At 32.2% G+C, this 24,618-nt stretch overlaps 1 protein-coding gene across 1 annotated transcript in view; it reads right to left on the bottom strand.

The window, feature by feature from the left end:
- Nucleotides 1–24,618, bottom strand: part of LOC126885102 (dynein axonemal heavy chain 12) — a 660,248-nt gene that overhangs the window by 486,615 nt on the left and 149,015 nt on the right. Inside the window, exon 6 of the mRNA XM_050651529.1 lies at nt 12,896–13,149. Within this exon, the coding sequence (XP_050507486.1) occupies nt 12,896–13,149 (254 nt within the window). The remainder of the gene's footprint in view (nt 1–12,895; nt 13,150–24,618) is intronic.

Here is a 24,618-nt window from a genome sequence, read left to right on the forward strand (position 1 = left end):
TAAAGCACATTGAACATTTTGACATGCGACATTTTGCGTTTTTCCCCTTAAGGGGATGGGTACGTATTTTCGGCTGCAATGCTATTCAAATGGAGATTCATTTTTTTTTTCGAGTCCTGGGAAAACTAATATATAATAATAGGTCTTAGGCCCACATATAAAATTATTATTTATAACCACACCGTTGAAACTTTTTGTACTTGTTATTAGGTGGAGTCGGAAAAATTTTGAGCTTAGCGCATTATGGCAGTGGGGCGTTTGTCTGTCAAGCGGTCACGAAGTTGTCAATTATATGCAAGAAAAAAAATTTATAACCACATTGGTCATTTTATTTTAATCAATGGTTTTTATCATATGAACAGCGAAAACAATTTTGTCGGACAAAAATATTGGGGCATATGACGCGTCGGACACACTAAATATGTCAAATTTATGAAAATAAATTTATTACCACATGGATAATTTTACGGTATCTACCATAAAATCTTTTTACAATAATGTGGTAAACTTGTCGGGCAATTCTCACGGGGTATATGCGCAGTCGGATGCGCCGAAGATGTCAATTTCCTGGAATTTTTTTATTTATTACCACAGATGTTATTTTTATTTTGTACTGTTTTTTACATGTGTAATGCATATTGGATCACTTGTCGGACAAAAACAATGGGGCGTTTTGGTGCAATTTAAAAAAAAGTAATTTTTATACATTTTTGTATGCGCGCCAATGGTGAATATTAAATTCTTAACTGTAGTTAAAAAATGTGCAATAACTACCTCTTAAAACCCACCAAATTTCATTTGCATATCTCAACTGGTTTTAAAGCAATAAATAAATCGTCAGTTTGTCAGAAAAATTTCAACACCCCCTATCTCGGAAACGAAGAATTTGTGGACATACGTTTTTCTCGTAAAGCAAACTGACTTTATTTTGTCATGCAAAATTACTCCTTAAAGTTTGCCATACTTATTTAAAAACACCCTGTGTCTATGAAAAACATGGCTAGTTGTTAAAGTCCTTAACTTTTTTATTATCCAACATAAACGAATTAATGAAAAAACAGAATGTTGAGAAGACATGAGGCTATAGTTAGGTTTTAATTTTAGTATTTTATAGATGCTAGAATATTCTACAGGGTGATGCGAACTTTGAGAAAAAAACACAGTTTGATTCATACACTAGGTTTGCAATGAAAAATCATGTGTGTACCAGCAATATTATTATAGGGATATTGCTAAAGAATAAGGTGCTAATGTATTGAAAAAATCACTTAAATCGGACAAGAGGTTTATAAAATACAAGTCATCAAAGATAACCCATTTTTAAGGTGGGCGATTAATTTTGGTCCAGAGTGTACATATTTATACAGGGTGTTTGGTAGAGAATGGGCCATAGATTAATCTTAGATTCCTGATACCTTAAAACTAAACCTTAAAATAGGTCGATATAAGCTAACTTACCTTAGTACAAAAGTTGATAATAACCGAAATACAAGGTGACAAAGTTAAACTTTTACTTTATTTATTCTTGAATATTTCCTAACAGGCATGGGATAATAACACGAAATTTGATAATCAGGGGATTTTCGGCACCAGAAATTTAAATTTTCCACCAAAAATGATATATTATCCAGAGGGCGCCACATACGCCTTTCAGCGCTCATTTAATAGGTTCAATTTTTTTTTATTTCTCACTCTACATACTTTTTGAATCAACACTTTTATTCTCTTAACATTTTTACTTAAAAAAGGTCACCATATTCATCTCGCTAAACTCAACCGTTTTCGAGATAAACGCATTTTAAGTCTGCGAGGCAATATAATTTTTTGCATAATATTGTAGTTACATCCGAAAAATAACTTAAAACCATAAAAATTTTTAAAAATGTATCGCAATTTCTTCAAATGTAATTTGCGTTGCACTGACATAAATATGAAAACTGGCACAATTATTATGGTTTCAAGTTGATTTTTCGGGTGTAACTACTTAAAACGATATTATGCAAAAAATACATATATGTTGTATCGCAGATTTAAAATGCGTCTACCTCAAAAACAGTTGAGTTTAGCGAGATGAATGTAGTATACCTTTTTTAAGTAAAAATATTAAGAAAATAAAAGTTTTGATTCAAAAAGTATGTGCAGTGGGGGATAAAAAATTGAACATATTAAATTAGCTCTGAAAGACGTACGTAGCGCCCTCTGGGTAATATATCATTTTTGATAGCGAATTTTGATTTCTCATCCGAAACCCCCGCTTGCCAAATTTTGTGTCGTTATCCCATGCCTGTCAGGAAATATTCAACAATAAATAAAATAAAAGATTAACTTGTATTTCGGTTATTATCAACTTTCGTAACAAGGTAAGTTAGCTTAAATCGACCTATTTTAAGCTAAATCGATTCAAAAGTAACCGAGAAAAACTGTTTTAAAAAATTATTTGACAATACCTCCTCGTCGACAGCATACAAGAATTAAGTTTTCTGTTCGTTTGCCCCAACATTTTTGTCAGAAAATTACATTTTTTGTTTAAGAATATAATTACTTATAACCTACTACTTTTGTCGGAAAAATGGTTGTGAAGATAAGGGATGCACGATAAGGGATGCAAAGGACACTTAGATTTTTTTATTTAGAATAGAACTACTTATAACCTCCTACTTTTGTCGGATTTTTTTTTAATTCGAGAAAAAAAAAATTACAGAACGATGTTCGTCATTGTTCAAGGAGTATGTACACAAATTTTCAGATAAAAATTTTTCCAAAATTTTCCCCCTTGTCGGAAAATTTTTTTGGAAAATTTTGGGTACATATCTACGGCATGCCCTTTTAAATGTTGTACTTAGAGTGTGTACCAATTTTCAGCTAAATCGATTCTAAAATAACCGAGAAAAACTGTTTTAAAATTTTTTTTGATAATACATCCTGGTCGATAGCCTAAAGAATTAAGTTTTCTGTTCGTTTGCCCCAACATTTTTGTCAGACAATTACATTTTTTGTTTAAGAATATAATTATTTGTAAATTACTACTTTTGTCGGAAAATGGTTGTAAAGATAAGGGATGCACGAACCCAGCATAATTTAAAAGTATAGTTTATTAATAAAAATTAAATTTTTTGTCCGACTTTCGATTTGTCCCGATATTTTTGTAGGACACTTATGCCTGGTTGCATCAACAGATCTTATAAGCTCCAGCTTAGCTAAGCTCTACCTATAGATAGGGCCTCCATGAGTATCATTTACGTTGCACCATAATTTTAGATTCTTACCTTATTATCAATGATATCTATTATTATATTATGGTATTCTTATTGTAATATATTATACCTAATTATATTATATTAATTCTTATGATATTCTCGACTTAAGCTTAAGATCTGTTGGTGCAACCGGGCATTAGATTTTTTGATTTAGAATATAACTACTTATAACCTGATACTTGTGTCGGAATATTTTTATTCGAGAAAAAAAAAACTACAGAACAATGTTTGTCGTTCAAGAAGTATGTACACAAATTATCAGATCACAATTTTTCTAAAATTTTTTGGAAAAATTTTGGATACAGCTCTACGTCATACCTTTTTAAATGTTTAACTTATAGCCCAGTAAATGAACGGGAAATTCGGCGATACCGTGTAATTTTCAGGGGCAACTCCGAATTGCATGAAAATTTGGATTTAGGTTCTAATTACCATTTACTTCAAAGTTGAAATTGTACCGTTGGTTGCTTTTACTTGGGGGGTGACAGTCACCCCTTCTCGGGGGTGAAAAACATACGTTCAAGATAAGACCGGAAATGGATAAACTGACTGATTTTAAGCAACTTTTGTTCTATAGAGTTTTTTACTTAAGTCAATACGTTTCGAGTTATTTGCCATTCAAAATGTTGATTTTTCGACAAAAAAACTACGTTTTCAGACGGGTTTTTCGCAAATAACTTAAAAGTAAATATTTTATCGAAAAAAATGTCCTTAGCAAAAGTGTAGCTTATAAAAAACCCAAAAAATGGTGTATCAGTAAAGTCTATCAATCAAATAAAAACAAAGTTGTAGCTCATGAAAAATACGTTCTTATTCGTCTAATTCCAAATCAAATATTTCAAGGGGAAATCACCGAAAAAGTAAGCACTTTTCGGAAAAAAACCCATTTAAACTTTTTTAAATGTTTATAAAAAGCTTTGTTTTAATTGTTAACAAAAGTTTTAGCATTAAAAATAAGCGAGTTACGCTCAAAATAAAGTTGGCCCTCTTTTTTTTTGTAAAAAATCATGAAAATCTCGCCGTGTTTAGCTCCCCAAATGAAATTAATCGCTACCGCTTTACAAACAATTTACTTACCTATCTATTTTTTATATGATCTGTCAGTCTCACCGGTTTAAAGTGTTTATTTTTGAAAGGGTTATAATTGAGAAAACTTGAATGGGTCACTAATCACGAGTGTATGCAAATTTTGAACAGCCATATCTTAACCAATTTTTGTCTCACGGAGAAACAAAATGAAACTAGCGTATTTATAATAGCGAAACCTACATTTTTTTACTCTTTAAGATTTTTCTTATCACTAATACTTTTTAAATTATTTTGAAAAAATAAAAATTTTCAAAAATTTTTAGAAAATCTTTTTTTATTAGAAAACCAAATGTTTTTAAAAATAAACACTTCAAACCAATCGACCTTACAGATCATATAAACAATACGCATACAGTTGAAATAGATGGTAAAGCCAAACGATTAATTTCATTTAGGGTGCTAAATAGAGGGAGGTTTTCACGATTTTTTTTACCAAAAAAATGGGGCCAACTTTTTTTTTCAGTCTAACTCGTTTATTTTTGATGCTGTAAACTTTCGTAAAAAACAAATAATAAGATTTTTTTCGATACTTTAAAAATGTTAATAAGGTTTTCCCGAAAAACGCTTCTCTCTTCGGTGATTTCGCGTTGAATTATTCGATCTGGAATTAGACGAATAAAAACGTATCCTTCATGAGCTACAACTTTGCTTCTACTCAATTGGTAGACTTTACTGGTAAACAATTTTTTTCGTTTTTTTATATGCTACCCTTTTGCTAAAAATAATTTTTTCGATGAAATATTTACTTTTTGAGTTATTTGGGAAAAACGGTCTTTTTGTCGAAAAATCAACATTTTAAATCGGGAATAACTCGAAAAGTATTGACTTACGTAAAAAACTTTATGAAACAAAAGGTGCTTAAAATAAGTCAATTTATCCATTTCCGGCCTTATTTTAAACAGGCGTTTTTCACCCCCCGAGAAGGGGTAAATGTCACCCCCCAAGTAAAAGAAACCAACGGGACAAATTCAACTTTGAAGCGGAGGGTGAGTAGAACCTAAATCCAAATTTTCATGCAATTCGGAGTTGCCCCTGGAAATTACACTCCAAAACGGTCATTTATTGGGCTATTAGTGTGCGTACCAATTTTCAGCTAAATCGATTCAAAAATAACCGAGAAAAACTGTTTTAAAAATTTTTTTGATAATACCTCCTCGTCGATAGCCTAAAAGCATTAAGTTTTCTGTTCGTTTGCCCCAACATTTTTGTCAGACAATTACATCTTTTGTTTAAGAATATAATTACTTGTAACCTACTACTTTTGTCGGAAAAATGGTTGTGAAGATAAGTGATGCACGAACCCATCATAGTTTAAAAGTATAGTTTACTAATAAAAATTAAATTACCCCCTCTGTGGCTCAGTGGTAAGAGCGCCTAACCTTTGGATTGAAAGTTCCGAATGGTAGTGAGTTCGAATCTCACCAGGGTCAGGAATTTTTTCATTTATTATAAATTAATAAATGAAAATAGTTTCTGTCCTTGTGGGATCGGTACTCACCGGAGGGACCGCAGACGTTCGGATACAATTAGCGTCTCTTTGCAAAGAGAATGACGTCGACTTTGCAAAGTAACAAGACACTTACTCAACACACACACTACACATTACACCTGACTTAGTGATAAGTTATACAATTACGTGGCTAAAGGTTCTAGTTAACCAAGGCCAGAATCAGAGAAAAAAAAATTAATTTTTTGTCCGACTGTAGATTTGCCATATAATTTGCCGTGTAAAGACAGAAAAATTAGGGATAGCCGTAAAATATTTGCGAATTATGTACCGATGGGTTTAACAGATAAAAATGGCTTAGCATAATAAAAAGCAGAAGGCTATAATGGTAGATGAGACCAAGAGGGGATTTTGCGCGTTAATCTAGCGCGTCAGAAAATCATATGGCGAGAAACATTGTACCGTGTAAATTACCTCTACCACACCTTTACCATGAACTCTGAATACAGGGGCGTGCAGTCAATAAAAAAATCTATCCTTAGAAAAACTCGAAAACGTCAAATTAAGACATGGTAAGAAATAAATGAAAAACAGTGTATATTTCAAAAATCTGACGATTTTCTAAAATGGTGAGTCACAAAGTTTTACAAAAAAAGCGAATATTTCGCGAAATGAACATCAGATCAAGAACCTGAAAAATACGTGTTTAATATTTTTCACACATCTATCAAATAGTCGGAGAGATAGAAGCAGATTTCGTGCGTGATAAGTAATATGGAAAAACTATACGGAGATATGTTGAATTAGTTTTGTACATGACTTTCACCAACAGCCGGAAACCAGAGTGGGGGCCGAGGGTGGTTATATGGGGTCAAAGTCGCGGTTTTTATTATTTGGGCGAACGCTGCGTGGCCGACAAAGGTGTGGGGGTAGGAGTGAATATAAAAAATATAAAGGGTTTTTTGCGACGTTCATGATTGAGATAGTGGACCAAAATTTAGGAATAAGTAGACCATGACATTACTAAGTAAAATCCCCAGAGCCGGAAACCAGAGTGTGGGTGGAACGAGGATAGTTATAAGGGGTTAAAGTCGCGGTTTTTATTATTTTTTTTTTGTGACGCTCATGATCGAGATAGTGCACCAAAATTTAGTAATAAGTAGGTCATGACGTAACTAATTAAAATCTCCAGGGGTGGCACGTTGCGTGGCTGACAAAGGGGTGGGGCAGGGGTGAATACAAAAAATATAAGGGTATTTTTGCGACGTTCATGATTGAGAGAGTGCACCAAAATTTGGGAATAAGTAGACCATGATAGAACTAAGTAAAATCCTCAGAGCCGGAAACCTGACGTGGCGGACGAGGGTAGTTATAAGGGGTCAAATCCGCCGTTTTTATTATTTTTTTTGTGACGCTCATGATCGAGATAGTGCACCAAAATTTGGGAATAAGTAGGTCATAAGTTAACTAAGTATAATCTCCAGGGGTAGAACGCTGCATGGCCGATAAAGGGGTGGGGGTAGGTGTGAATACAAAAAATATAAGGGGTTTTTTGCGACGTTCTAGTTTGAGATAGTGCATCAAAATTTGAAAATAAGTATTCCATGACCTAGCTAAGTAAAATCCCCCTGAGACGGAAACCAGAGTTGTAGATGAGGGTAGTTTTAAGGGGTCAAAGTCGCAGTGTGTATTATTTTTTTGTGACCTGGCACAACATTTGTCCCCCACGCAGCGTTCCGCCCCTGGAGATTTTACTTAGTAAGGTCATGATCTACTTATTCCCAAATTTTGATGCACTATCTCGATCACGAACGGCAAAAAACCCCCATATATTTTTATACTCATCCCTGCCTACCACCCCTTTGTACCCCAAGCAGCGTTCCGCCCCTGGAGATTTTACTTAGTTACGTCATGACCTACTTACTCCAAAAGTTTGGTGCTCTATCTCCATCATGAGCGTCACAAAAAAAATAATAAAAATCGCGAATTTTACTCCTTATAACTACCCTTGTCCGCCACTCTGGTTTCCGCCTCTGGGGATATTACTTAGTTATGTCATGGTCTACTTATTCCCAAATTTTGATGCACTATCCCAATCACGAACGTCGCAAAAAACCCCTTACATTTTTTTATATTCACCCCTGACCCACCCTTTGTCGGCCACGCAGCGTTTCACTCCTGGAGATTTTACTTAGTTACGTCATGACCTACTTATTCCCAAATTTTGGTGCACTATCTCAATCATGAGCGGAACAAAAAAAATAATAAAAAACGGGACTTTGACCCCTTATAACTAGCTTCCTCCCCCACTCTGGTTTTCGGGTCTGGGGATTTTACTTACTTATGTCATGGTCTACTTATACCCAAATTTTGGTGCACTATCTCAGTCACGAACGTCGCAAAAAGCCCCTTATATTTTTTATATTCACCCCTACCCCCACCCCTTTGTCGGCCACGCAGCGTTGCGCCCCTAGAAATTTTACTTAGGTACAGCTGGTTCCATAAAAAACTGATACGACTCTTAAAGCGTATTTTGTAGAAAATTGAGCAGTGTATTTTGAAGGATAAATAATAATTATTATTTACATTCTGTCACTGTCACTGTCACTGTCAAATCTTAAAATTTGTCACATAACTTATTCTGTTCAACGTCAAAAAATGGCTGTTTGTTTGTTTATTTTATTATTTGTCTGTCATAATAAATATAATATAATGTCAGATCAATCATACACTGCTCAAAATGATCAAATCTTACTAAGAGTCGTATCAGTTTTTTTTAGGAACGAGCTGTACGTCATGACCTACTTATTTCCAAATTTTGGTGCACTATCTCGATCATGAGCGTCATAAAAAAAATAATAAAAACCGCGACTTTGACCCCCTTTGACCTTTGACCCTTTGCCTCCACTCTGGTTACCGACCGTTGGTGAAAGTCATGTACACAACTAATTCAATATATCCACGTATAGTTTTCCATATTACTTACACGCACAAAATCCGCTCCCAGCTCTTAGACTAAAAGGATACCAAACACGACCCATCACGGAGAGGGGTGGGGGGTAACTTCAAAATTTTAAATAGGAGCCCTGCGATATTTCGCGAAATAAACATCAGATCGAAGAACTAAAAAATACGCGTTCAATATTTTTCAAAAATTTATCGAATGATAACCAACAGAACCTGCCACATAGGCGGGGTTCCTTTAAAATCTAAAATAGGAACCATCATTATTCATTGCACATTTAGATTCCTGAAGTATACAGGGTGTTCAGAAACTCTACTGACAAACGAAGACAGGAGATTCCCCAGATAATTTTACGACAATTTAACCCAATTCACCCAGTCCGAAAATACTTCCCAAGGGAGCTTGGGGCATTTGAAAATGGCGTTTGGTAATTAGTTTTTCTTAAATACCTCCGGAACGCTTATATATAGAAAAACAAAAATTGGTATGCGTATTTATCTTCCAGAGATAAATCGATTTCATCTGTTGTGAATTTCTAGTATCGGTCATAGGCGTCCGTTTTGGGTAGGACAAAGGTTATTTTATCACATAACTTTTTTGTATTTAATTTTTAGGCATTTTGACTTTGGATTATTAAATTGTAAGGTATTCTAGTACTATTTATTTAAATTGATAGGATATACAATGCATTTTTGTACAGTAGGCTGTTTTCCTGACGTCGTCCTGAATATAATGCAAAAATTTGCAAGTATTTTTGCTAGGTGCTCTATTTAAAAATCGATTTATTCGGTTGTTTTTAGTGCTAAATTTCCTGGTCTATTGACGGAGGCATCATATACAGGGTGTCCAGAAACTCTACCGACAAACGAAGACAGGAGATTCCTCAGATAATTTTAAGACAATTTAATGCAATTCATCTAGTCCGAAAATGCTTCCTAAAGAAGCTAGAGCTATTTGAAGATGGCGTCTGGTAATTAGTTTTTCTTAAATATCTCCAGAACGCTTCTATTTATGAAACCGAAAATTGGTACAAATATTTATCTTCCAGAGATAAATCGATTACATCCATTGCAAATTTCTAGTACCGGTCATAGGCATCCGTTTTGGGTAGGGCAACAGTTATATTATCGCATAACTTTTTTGTTTTTAATTTTTATGCATTTTTGAGTATGGATTATTAAAACTTACGGTATTATGGTACTAAAAGGTACTCTTACTTTAAGACGATAGGATACACCGATTTCTAGAAAAATCGATTTGAAAATTTTTCGTTTTTTGAATATCAAAAAAAAAATTCAAAAAAAAAGCTATTTGGAAAAACGAAAACTGGTACGTTTATTTATATTCCAGAGATGAATGGATTTCATTAATTGCGAATTTCTAGTATCGGTCACATGCGTCCGTTTTGGGTAGGTCAACGGTTATTTTATCGCATAACTTTTTTGTCTTTAATTTTTAAGAATTTTTGACACTATATTATTAAATTATGAGGTATTCTAGTACTAAAAGTTACTTTTGCTTTAAGTTGGTAAAATACACCGTTTTTTTATTTTCAATTTTCTTTTTTTAAATTCAGGAAAAGAAAAATTTTCAAGTCGATTTTTCTAGAAAACGGTGTGTCCTACCGACTTAAAGTAGGAGTACCTTTTAGTACTAGAATACCTTGCAATTTAATAATCCAGTATCAAAAATGCTTAAAAGTTAAAGACAAAAAAAGTTATGCGATAAAATAACCGTTGCCCCACCCAAAACGGACGCCTATGACTGATACTAGAAATTCACAATGAATGAAATCGATTTATCTCTGGATGATAAATATGTGTACCAATTTTCGTTTTTCTAACTAGATGCATTCTGGAGGTATTTAAGAAAAACTAATTAAAAAACGCCATCTTCAAAGAGCTCTAGCTCCCTTAGGAAGCATTTTCGGACTAGGTGAATTTGGTTAAATTGTCTTAAAATTATCTGAAGAATCTCCTGTATTCGTTTGTCGGTAGAGTTTCTGGACACCCTGTATAGCAGATAAGGCCAACATAGTTTATGCAAGGTACAAAATAAACGAATTAGTTACACTATGACAGGCACCTAACATACGGCTTCTAAAGAAGAAAAAGAAAAAAATTCCTTTGAAGATGCTGTGGAGTAATAATTTTAAACTCAACATAAGATTGATGGATTCGACCGTTACTTGATGGAAGTTCATTTTATCTCACAATAAAACACTGAAAACTTTTGTTTTCTATACTTCCACAAAATTTATTATTTACAACTATGTGACTACAGCTGTTTTGGCAGAGTGCCTTTCTCAAGTGATATAATTTACAATGTGTTTGCCTTTTTAAGTCTCTAACTGAAGAGGTTGAGGAGTGGGGAGCTGTTTGTCTCGAGTTGGTCATTCAGAATTATATCTGTATTTTTCAGTTTATTAATTTCCATAGATTCTAAAAAAGATAGATTAAGGCCTTTATTTTGGATATGCAGAATTTGAAACTCTTCATTGAACGAATGATTATGATCTAGAAGGTGAAGTGCGTATGTAGAAGTGTCTGTTTTTCTATTGTTGAAAGCCCTTTTGTGTTCTGCTATCCGCTTGTCAAAAGTTCTGCCAGTTTGACGGATGTACGTTTTCGGACAGTCACCACAAGCTAGTTTGTACACACCACTCTGTAGTTGCTTTCTCTTTCGGCATTTATTGTTCTTAATATATTTGCTTAAGTTGTTAGTTCTGAAAGCTGGTATTATTCCTTTCTTTTTTATGTATCTGGCTATTTTTGTTTTTATCTTGCCAGTATATGTGAGAGAGCAGAAGGTACTGGGTTCTTTCTGTGGTGGTGGATACACTAATTTCAGGGCTTTCTTATGGAGTTTTTGATTTAAAATTTTGTTAACTCTTTGTTCGTTATAGCCGTTGTTTACTGCTATTTGTTTAATGATGTTTAGTTCTATCTCGAAGTTATTTTTTGTCATGGGAATTTCCGTCAATCTATGTATCATGCATGTTTCTATTATACATTAATTCACTTCATAGTAATATTGAGTTTACAATAGAAACAGAACAGAATAATTCCATAAACTTTCTAGATGTAACGATTACCAGACTACACAACAAACATGAGTTCTCCGTATATCATAAATCTACCCATACTGACACAACTATACACAATGCATCATCCCATCCTACACAACACAAATTAGCAGCCTACCATAGCATGATACATAGACTGACAGAAATTCCCATGACAAAAAATAACTTCGAGATAAAACTAAACATCATTAAACAAATAGCAGTAAACAACGGTTATAACGAACAAACAGTTAACAAAATTTTAAATCAAAAACTCCATAAGAAAGCCCTGAAATTAGTGTATCCACCACCACAGAAAGAACCCAGTACCTTCTGCTCTCTCACATATACTGGCAAGATAACAACAAAAATAGCCAGATACATAAAAAAGAAAGGAATAATACCAGCTTTCAGAACTAACAACTTAAGCAAATATATTAAGAACAATAAAAGCCGAAAGAGAAAGCAACTACAGAGTGGTGTGTACAAACTAGCTTGTGGTGACTGTCCGAAAACGTACATCCGTCAAACTGGCAGAACTTTTGACAAACGGATAGCAGAACACAAAAGGCCTTTCAACAATAGAAAAACAGACACTTCTACATACGCACTTTACCTTCTAGATCATAATCATTCTTTCAATGAAGAGTTTCAAATTCTGCATATCCAAAATAAAGGCCTTAAGCTATCTTTTTTAGAATATATGGAAATTAATAAACTGAAAAATACAGATATAATTCTGAATGACCAACTCGAGACATACAGCTCCCCACTCCTCAACCTCTTCAGTTAGAGACTTAAAAAGGCAAACACATTGTAAATTATATCACTTGAGAATGGCACTCTGCCAAAACAGCTGTAGTCACATAGTTGTAAATAATAAATTTTGTGGAAGTATAGAAAACAAAAGTTTTCAGTGTTTTATTGTGAGTCAAAATAAGAGGAGGAAATATAATAGGTACAGAAGGAAGAAAAGGATTTGAAGACTACTGAGGATCTTGGAAAAGATAAATATGCCTATGTTAAATCAAAGTATGAGGGTGTAGCATCTTTAGTAACCTACGTATTCTTACCCATTAACATAAATTTCCGTATGGTGGTACCAGCATTGGGAGTTAAATCAAAACCGCATATTAGGGACATTTCCTTCCAATGTCTTCTCACTATAGCATCATTGCACATAATTCTCATCATCGTCATTACAGGTCTAAAATCTTTAATCGCTTGCATTGCTAAGTAAGTTAATTTTAATGGAGATGGCCACGCATACAGATCGGGATCATCTACTGACCCAAAAAATCTTAGGGAGTCATCGTTGGTGCTAGTCCTAACCAAAAATTATATTATATATTAGACACTTTTTATCTATAACAATTAATATAAGCATTTGCTTGTACATCCACGATAGAATACATCAAATAAAGAGTTAACGAAGACAGTAAAGGTGCTGTTTGTATTATGCGACTATCTCATTCTTTTCGCACAAGCAGCAGACGCAAGCGTATAAATCAATATCAAAGATATTTCGACAGTATCTATATTAAACAAATAAATTTGATAGAAACCCAGTTAAGCTGACGAAGAGAATAAAGGTGTCTTTAGGCTAGAGCTGGTAATGTTTGAGACCAAAAAAGAGCAACAGGATGGAACCAATTGTGAAAGGAAGAAAATATAACAAAAATTAAGGAAAAAATAATTTACCGGCTATCTGAGATCGGGAAGAGAAAGAGTAGTATAATTGAAAAATGTTAAATGAGAAAAATTAAACGAAATATTCAAATTATAGAGTTTTTGGTTTTTTGTTTTAATCTTCCACAAAAAAATTATATTACGAGATTTGATGAAGACTTAAAATTATAAATTCAAAATACACTGTAATTATTTTGATTTAAACTATAGTCCGTCCCACCTTGACTTTACAGTATAAGGAACATAGGCAATGCAGTAATCGAACATTAGAGATTAAATTAAAACTGTTTTAGAAAGGCAATCTACAATTTTAGGATTTATATGCGTTTAAGTTTATTTGATATACTGCAGTCATTAGGCATATAAATCTTAAAATTGTAGACTGCCTTTCTAAAATAGTTTTAATTTAATCTCTATAATCTAATGTTCGATTAAAAATTCTTGTCGATAAAATCGACATCACCGCGCTAAAAACTCTCATAAGGACTGCATTGCCTATGTTCATTATACTGTAAAGTCAAGGTGCGACGGACTATAGTTATTTGTTCCCTAATTTTTATTTAATGTTAGAAAAATCACCCTAACTTCAATCAAAAATTCTCACGTGAAAATGTCTGTTTTTAAGAAAACTACTCAAATTGGGAAATAAGCCACAATTTAACTTTAAAAAAATAATTTTATTAACGTTTTGACATACACTTCGGATGTCGTTGTCAAAATACAAAATATTAATAAATTAATAATAATTAATAGTAGCTTCAGAACAATATTTTTAAGAAAAGTCGGTAAGCTTTTTGTTCTTTGAGACCTCTAGTTCCTGATGGTATAAAAATATTTACATTAAAATGACGCGAATGACGAATTTTCTGAGAAAATGCAAAATGTAACATTCTATAGTTATTTATGAAAATCGACAGTTTAATTACATATTCTAAAAAGTACAGTTCCATGTTATCTTGATAAACGAAAAAAATGCAAATTCATAAAACATGGAGATTGCAAAAATCATGTGAATATACTTACAGTTTGTCAAACCTAGGAACCAGTTTGACAAATTGTACCTACTTGATGTTCTAGATAACAAAGATTGAATTTAAAGAGATAAATAAATCTAAAAAATTATGACTGTTTGTTAGCCAATTAAAAAATCTCTTGTGTCAATATGGCAGGTTGACACGCACTAAGCCTCGAATTTTGATTATACGCTATGAGCTCATAGGTAGAGGGGATAATTAGAAATTCGCGAGCGCCAGTAATGACAAGTATGTAAGCCTTTACTGGAAATTTGACATAAATGTCAAAGTGATTAATTTAAAACATTGAAATTAAAAACGTTAATAGGAAATAATATTAGTTGGTCAAAGCTGTGGTGTATATTTTTACCCTAAATATACTTACGTTTTAAATACTGAATTTAAGTTTTTTTTAATACTTCGTAATATGTAATTATAAATTAATCTAAGCGCCATCTACACGATAATTGTGAAAGTATCCGAAGTAAGGAATTACTATTTCATTAATAGAACGTTAAAATAATTAGCAAAATCTTTAAAAAATCGATTACAATTTAATTACTTTTTTGCGTTGTAAATATTAAGCCATAAAAATTAAATAATAACTTTAAAAATTACCGGTGAAAGTTGCATTAGTAATCCGCTAGAAGCGACACCAGCGAAGCTCAGAGCGTATAGGTATCTTAGCAATAGCGACTTATCATACTTTAAGGGTGAATTTCAATGTAAAGCAATGTCTAACTAAAAACAAATACTAACATTAGAAAGCTATACACACAGTCAACACGAGTGCAGAATTTGGTTAACTTGAATAATACTGTAGCCTCTTAAAAAAAAGTTTTAAAACTTAGTAGGACAAAAAGAGACTGGTTGGTTGGAAAGTTGGTTTAAAGATGAGAGTTAATACAAATAAATTGGTCTGGGGATGGACGAAGAAAACGAGTGGGGTATTATGTGAAAGAAAGGTTCCAATGAAACTGAAGGGAATATACAATAAAACTGCCAAAAGTCCGGATGTGATGTACGAAAAGGAATGTTGGAAAGTAAAAAAAAAGAAAACGAACGAATGTATGTGACGGAAATAAGAATGCTTAACACTACCATCATATTGTATGAAAAACTTAAAAGAATAGAAACTAAATGCATTATTGCTAAATATTTTTAAATATGGGATGTCACAAATTTTTTCATTTGCATGAAAGTAAAGATGATTCAGATTTGATTACAGGGCCTCCACTATGTGCCTATACGTATTTTAGCTTTAACTTAGCCTCATCAGAGCACCTGTGTAGAGGGAGTAATTCACCACTTTGTTCTGCTTTATATTTTCCATAAGGAAAATGCTTTTTCCATCCTCTGCAAGTGCAGAGAATAACAATTCGAATTTTAGTTCCTGTCTCTTTTTACTAACTATTTTAATTGTCTTTGTTGTTAATTCCCAAATACAGTCGTACTTCAACAGCGTAGGTGAGAACATCGTTAAAGTATAGAACAATTATTAATAGTGTAGTAGTAATATTAATTATTATTTAATAAATATATTTAGAGTTATAAGGATATTGTGAGTTCCTAGTGCATTTATATGGAGGTGGATACTGAGGGGAAACCCCCTCCTCAACCAGATCCTGGAGAAAATATAGATCCTGTAAATCAGATAAGTGGTTCAAATAATTTAAATTTAGTTATAGATTCTCCTTTAATAAATAAACATGCAAATGAACAAAACAACAAAAATCAGTTTGTATCGAAAGAAAAGTTTGTAGATTCTAGTTTAAATCCAACACCGAGTTTATCGGTTTCTAATGACAACGATAAAAAAGATAAAACAACATTCTTTTATCAGTCTACGGACACGGCTCCTTTTCAAATTTATATTGAAAACAATACGGATAATTATACAGGGCAGTTAAATGCAATAAAAATTGGAGAAATAATATTAACATCATATCCGCAATTAGATAATAAAATAAAACAAATACAGTCTATAGGGAAAAATCGTATTCGGGTATTGTTGAAAGATTATTTAAGTGCTAATATATTAATAAAATCACACATTTTAAAAATAAAAATTTGTCTGCATACATTCCTAAATTTTTAATATTTCGTTTGGGAATTATTAGACACATTGATAAAGATTTACCAGTTGATTATTTGAAAAATAAAATTAGGGCCTATGATTTTCATCGTAAATTTGAAGTTGAATTTGTTAAAAGAATGAATCGAAAAATAAATAATTCAAATAACGAAATAGAATTAATACCCACAAGTACCATTTTGGTTTCTTTCAAAAGTCAAACTCTACCTAATTATGTAGAAATAAATAAGGTTCTTTACGAAGTAGAAGTTTATAAACAAAGGGTTGTAATGTGTAATAATTGTTATCGTTACGGACATATTGGTAAGCAACGTCGTTCTAAAATAAGATGCTTGAAATGCTCTCAGAATCATGACACAGTAACCTGCTCATCAGAAGAAGTTACAGTAAAGTGTTTTTCTTGCAATGGAAACCATTTTACAAACGATTTTAGTAGATGCCCAGAATACAATAGACAAGAAAAAATTAAACAAATTATGTCACAGTCAAATTGTTCCTTCAAGGATGCAAATAGTAGTGTTCCTAAAAAAAGTTACGCTGATATAGTATCTAAGCATTTAACTACAACCACAATTGATAATAAAATAGTTAATTCTAATCTAGAACAAAATTCATTATTAAATTCAGTTAATGTTCATGTACCGTCTACATCGTCCAAGTCATTTCCACCAATATCGTACCAGTCCAATACGCGACCCATTTCTCAACGATCAAATCCACATTCATATTCTCAAGCACAATTAAATAGCTTTCCAAAAAAAAGTAAAAGATCGTATCCTTTATCTCCCGATCCTACATTGTCAGAGCACCAGTCCATTGTTAGTTCAGTTAACCTTCCGTTTAAAAAAGGAGGAATTTTGAGCACAGAACAATATCTTTCCAATATCCAAAAAGAAAATAATTCAGAAAACGAAGGTAATTAAATTTCAAACTTAATTTTTCAGATAGTTTTATCAACCATAAATATAATAAAGAGCAAAAATAAATTCGATATACAAGAAAACGAAATTACAAATATTATTAAAGCTAGTTTAAATAACCTTTTTGAACATGGATCAGATAACTCTTTGTCAATGGAATCTTAAATCGGCAAATTCAAATAAAGAAAACTTACAATATTTGTTAAATGAGAAAAACATTGATATAGCTTGCTTGTCAGAAACTAGATTTACATCCAATAAATATTTTAATCTTCCAGGCTACAATATTGTGAGGGATGACCGTTTAGACCGCAGTGGTGGTGGAACGGCCATCCTTATTAAGTCGAAACTTTTGTATACGGAACTACCGATCTCTGTTCTCCTTCCTAATTGTAATCAAACATCCATTATTGTAAAATGTAATGATAAAAAAAATATTACTATTGTATCGCTATACGTTCCACCAAAAACTAAAATTTCTTTGCATATTTGGGATAAATTCTTCAGTTCTTTTAAGCCACCTGTAATCTTTACAGGAGATTTTAATTCGCATAATATTGCTTGGGGTGGGCCAAACACAGACTGCCACGGCATAACACTTATGAAAGCCCTAGATCGAAATGGACGGCGCTATGCAGAAAGCTACCAACCCTCAATATATCAAATATTGGGTTGGATGCATATTTGGACAACAAAATACGAGTTCTCCATTCTGTAAAAACCTACCACCTCTAGATTAATATATAACCTATAAAACTATAAAAATGCTAAGCCACATATTAAATTTATCTGATATTCTAATTTGCAGAAACCTACCAACCCACTTGGTAGCATTTTAATAAAGCGCCACTTGCATCCAAGTGGGTTGGTAGCTTTCTGCAAATATTGGGTTCTACAACTCTACAGTTATAATAACCTAACCTAATAATTTTATGTATTGTTTTGCGTGTGGTTTACTGGATTACCGGCTTGTTTAATGTGTTTTAGTAGTGGTCTAGATTGTCTAGATGTACAAGCAGGAAAAAACCAATCCCGTAAGCTTAATGTCATACAAGAACATATTCTACACGAAATTTAATTTGAAAATAAAGCCATTAAAAAAAGACACCTGCAATGTTTGCGATACTTTTAAAATGAAAATAGATAATGAACAGGATGAAGAAAAAAAAAAGAGTTCAAGCAGGAGCATACGAAGCATTTTCAAGTTGCAGAGGAGGCACAGAAAATGAGAAGAGGTGATTTTAAGATAGCGACTGAACAAACAGATCAAGAGTGTTTAAGTTTTGACTTGGAAAAAACCCTACCGCTTCCCAGAATACCTACAGGCATCGTATTTTATAAGCGTCAGTTGTGGGTGTATAATGCAGGAATACACAGTTCTAAAGAAAATGGAGGATACTGCTACGTTTGGGTAGAAGGTTCAGCTGGAAGGGGCGCCCAAGAACTAAATTAACTCCAGAAAACCTCTTACGCTTTGGTGTGATTCTTGTGGTGGGCAAAATCGAAATATTAAGTTAATACTTATGCTTAAATCAATTTTGCATGGGACACGCACAAACCTAGAAAGCATTACCGTAAAATATCTCTGTTCTGGTCATAGTTTTTTGCCCAACGACACTGATTCCAGTGATATTGGGTCGGCTCTTAAACGACAGCAAATATTATATACCCCAAATGACTATATCGAGGTAATGCGTTCTTGTAGAAAGCAGAGACCATTGGTAGTAACCCAACTGCACTTCGAAGATTTTTTAGGCGTAATAAACATTGAGAAAAAAATTACTAATCGCAAAGTGACCGAAGATATAGAAAAAATTAATTGGTTGAAGATTAGGTCAATCAAAATAGAAAAGTCTGACCCATTTCGGCTAATGATACAACACGATTTTTCACAACCGTATCAAAATATTTCATCAAAAAATCTTCTCGGGGTAGAACTGCTAACGAAGAAATTTTTAGCGATTTAATACCACTGTGGCCTAACGGAACACCTATCGCTGAGGCGAAATTACAAAATTTAAAGGAAATGATACACCTTATTCCTACTGATGCATTGACTTTTTATCAAAATTTGCAGGGTGCCAATGTAACTGAAGATGTTGAGGATTTAGATTTTGAAGTGGATGAAGCAGATTAATATTAAAATGTATTAAACTAATACGTTAAATATTCATATCCTTAACTTTTCTGTAAATAAAAATTATTTTTTCTTACTTTACTGTTGTTTTAATTTAATATTGTTGGTATTAATTTCCCACTTTGCAAAATGCAGAAACCTACCAATCCACAAAAATTTGCCATTTCTCTTTTTAATTTACGATTAAAATATTTAAACATGTAGAAAATACCAAAATATTTATTCACAGTCAAAAAAAAGTTACAAAGTACTAGCAACATATCCTACAGATTTTTTAAATCAATAAAAATTTTAAACTTGATTATCTCAGTTTGCCACTATTGAGGGTTGGTAACTTTCTGCATAACGCCGTCCAAATAATCTTGTCTATCTAAACGATGGAACAGCTACATTTATAGGAAATTATTTACAAACTCAGTCAGCTATCGATTTGACAATTTGTTCTCCTTGTATAAAACATTTACTACATTGGCAAACATTGAAGGATCTTTACGGGTCTGATCATATTCCATGCATTACACAAATATATATGTCTCCCAAAATTAATAAATCATTATCTTGTAGAAAATGGAATATTAAAAAGGCTAACTGGGATCTATATTATATGGAGTCCCATGAACAGTTTAGTAAAACAGAAGTTGGTGATTACAATTCTTTTATACAAATTGTAGAAACCACAGCAAACCTTTCTATACCTAAATTTAAATCCAATCAATGTTCAAATAAAAATAAACAATGGTGGAATGAAAAATGCCAGTATTTAGTACAGAAACGAAAAAATAGTTTTCATATATATATATATATATGAATAATCCCACATTAGATAATTTGTTAGAATATAAAAGAACTGATGCTATAGCAAAAAAAACTTTTAAGCAAACTAAAAAAGATAGCTGGATAAATTATTGTAAATCTCTCAATAGATCAGTACCCCTTAAGACTATATGGAAAAAGGTAAATAACTTTAAAAATCGCAAAATCTCTAATCAAACTCAATCAGATCAAGAAGAATGGCGAGCGGAATTTCATAACATTTTAACTCCTCCATATGTATCACCTGATCCAATCTTTCTTGACTGTCCAGGGGTGACAGAACATCATAGTAGTGTCAATTATCTCACCAATCAGTTTTCAAAACAAGAATTAGATACGGCATTTAAAAAGTCTGCCAATACAGCCCCAGGTTTTGATAATATGCATTATTCTATGTTGTTTAATCTTTCTAAACCAGGAAAAATTTTGCTTCTAAATCTACTAAACGATATTTGGTTAAATAAAATCGACATACCTTCACAATGGAAAAACTATATTTTAGTTCCCATACTTAAGCCAGGAAAACCAAAAAATCAAGCATCGTCATATAGGGCCATTTCTTTATCATCATGTGTTTTAAAAACATATGAAAGAATGATAAAGTCACGACTAGAATTTTTTTTAGAATCTAATAACCTTATTCATAGTTCTCAATTTGGGTTTCGAAAAAAAAAATCGGCATATGAAAACCTGGCCAATATTGTTACAGATATTCAACTATCACTTTCCAATGACCAGTCAACATCAGCTTTATTTTTAGACATAAAAGGGGCATATGACAACGTAAAATTAGATATATTATATTTAAAAATGTGTCAAATGGGAATTCCTCAAAGTCTAGCTAAACACGTATATATTCTATACAACAACAGAAATCTATTTTTCAGAGAAAATAACTCATTCTCTGAATGCAGACAAACATCTATGGGGCTGCCACAAGGTGGTATATTAAGTCCTATATTATATTTAATTTACTCAAGTGATTTAATTGTTGACATCCCACAAAATGTATCTATTTTGCAATATGCCGATGATATTGTTATTTACACTCGTCACAAATCCATTGAGATAGGCCATAAGCAACTTAATTATGCAGTAAAAAATTTAGACAATTGGACTTTCAATAATGGCTTATCAATTTCCGAAGAAAAATCATTATTAGTTACTTTTACAAGAAAAAGATTTCGTTGTCCTTCTCAAATAAAGTTATCAAAATATGTATTTCCTTACAAATCTTCTATTAAATTTTTAGGAGTAATTTTAGATTGTAAATTAAATTGGAAAGAACACATAAATTATGTAATCAAAAGAACAGAAAATAGTGTAAATTTATTAAAAACTTTCAGTCATTCCTCCTGGGGAGGAGATCCAAAAATAATGTTACTGTTTTATAAAACACTTGTCAGATCTATTTTAGATTATGGTTCTTTATTTTACCATTCAGCAGCGGAATCAAATCTTAAAAAAATAGATCAAATAAAAAACAAATGTCTTCGACTCAGTATTGGATACTTGGGAAGCACGCCTATAGACGTCATGGAAGCTGAAACATGTGAACCACCACTGAACCTGCGTAGAAGATTTTTGTCTGACAAATTCGTATTAAAGTTAAGTTCTCAGAAATCTAAGGTGTTGGCTAAAATATCCAGTTTAGCCAGTATGATTTTGACATCTAAATATTGGGAGAAGAAAAAAACACCGTTATTAGTTGAAAGTTTTATTACCAATGTACACAGATATAAACAACTTTATCAATCCAATGGTATCCCTTTATGGAATTATCCCTATGAAATGTTTCTATATCCAGTAAAGACTCATATTAATGTTAGATACTTGTGTCAAAACAGTGATATTATACAAAAAGAACATTATCGGGAATGTACAGTTAAGTGGAAGGAGTATGGAAAAATTTATACTGATGGATCGAAATCGGAACATGGAGTTGGTTGTGCCGTTTATTACCCTTCTAAAAATATTAAGTTAATATACAAACTACCAGAAATGTTGTCAATTTTCAGTGCAGAGCTTATTGCCATAAAACTAGCAATTAGTATGTGTTTAGAACAAGAAGATGATAAATTTGTTATATTCACAGACTCTAAAAGTTCTGTAGAAAAACTTAAAAACCTTTGTTTAAATCCTAATTTAAATTATATACTTCTTGATATTTTGGAATTTTATCACAATGTATTAAGTATGGGAAAACAAATTTATATTTCATTCAGGTATAGAAGAAAATGAAGAAGTGGATTCTTTAGCAAAAAATGGTGCTAAAAAAGGAAGAATACTCGGATCAAAAATACCAGAGTCTGACTTTATTCCAATTTTTCGAAAGGAACTAAAGGAAAATTGGCAGCTAAAATATGAATTAGGAGAGAAGGGACAGTTTTTTAAGAATATACAACCAAAAATAAGGGACAAACCATGGTTTGAGAATATATGTAATCGTTCAATTATTCGGACTATAAGTCGAATGCGCTGTAATCATGCCTTATTTCCCGTGTATAAATGTAAAATAGGTTTGTTAGATAATAATAAATGTCTTTGTGATGAAATTGCCGATTTACAACATATTATTTTAGAATGTCCTTTAAAAAAATTAGAAATTGACAAGCTTTATCAAAATTTAATATCTTACAATATGAAATTTCCAATAAATGTTTCAAATCTATTGACATTAGAGGATAATAGTATTTATAATATTATATATCAGTATGTAAAATCTACTAACATTACATTGTAAGCAGTATTGCGACAGACAAAAAAAATTTTTTCATTGTAAGCCTAAACCGAAAAAATAATTAAAAAAATAAATAAAAAAGACAAACAACAAAATAAAATATGTACTAAAAAATAAAAAAATAATAATAATAATATAAAAAAACAAAACAATAAAAAAATACATAAATCCTAATAAAACGAATAGAAATAAAAAAATTAAAAAAAACCCAAAAAAAACAAAAAAAATACATAAAAAAAATAATAAAAATATGCAAACAAAATCATTAGGCATTTACTAACATACCAATATTGTATTGTATACAAATTATTGTTACTCAATGTACCACGTATATAAATGTAAGTATAAGTAAGCAATGGTTGATAAAACTATAAGAAAACATGACTGGCCTTTTGGCTACGCCAGTGCCATTAACTTAGTTAAAAAAAAAATTCCCAAATACTCTGGGCAAAATATGAAAGAAAAGGAAAAGTTAGTTATTTTATTGCTGGAATCGAATTTTAAGATTGCATATACCTATTAGTTATATCGATTTCCAAAATCCGCAGGAAGTGTGCTATTTTGTTTATTAACAAGTTAGCCCTCCGACATCGTGTTTTTTTTTTCAATAATTATTGCTTTGTAACTCCAAAGAGTTTATCTTTAAACCAAAAACATCCGAATTAAAATTCACCATAATTTAATTCTTCGTTTCAATCAACCGATTGAACGCTACACCAAGCTCCGCTTGGTATTTGTCCCTTGTACTATATATTTCTACAAGCGACCAGACTATTGTCAAATTAATTTGTTCAATTATTTTCCGCAAATCGCCAGGAAATTTTGACATTCCTGTCAAAATTTCTTGAAGAAAAAGTCAGGACTTCCTTACTGTAAGGAAATGTCATTTCCTTACTGTAAGGAAATGATATTTCCGTACAGTTGTTAGTGTTCTACATAAATCCATAAAACGTCTGTATGCATTTTCGTACTATTCTCTTGATTTCTTTGGCTATAATTCTAATGAAGCAGTATTCACTGCCTCAACCAGCTCTGGAGGAGTCCCAGGAATGGAAATTTCATCATCACTTATCATTTTACTTTCAAGAACACCAGCAATTAAATTTATAAGCGTCAAGTTTGACAATTCAACCTCAATACGTTTCCATAGTAACCCAAGTAATTTTATTAGGAATTTCAAAGCACCATTTATTTGGGAATAAAATTATCGCGTTTTTTTTTAAATCAATCAATATCTGTCGAATTTTAAACGATTTGCGGAAAAATAGTATGTTTACCTCGTAGGAAAAGCCACATTCCTGGACTCTGTGTTGCTAAGTCTCGGCTTGCGCCTCGACTTAGCAATCTTCACAGTCGTCCAGGAATGTTAAGATTTTCCTACCCGGTAAA

Source organism: Diabrotica virgifera, chromosome 5, assembly GCF_917563875.1.
Source record: "Diabrotica virgifera virgifera chromosome 5, PGI_DIABVI_V3a".
NCBI lineage: Eukaryota > Metazoa > Arthropoda > Insecta > Coleoptera > Chrysomelidae > Diabrotica > Diabrotica virgifera.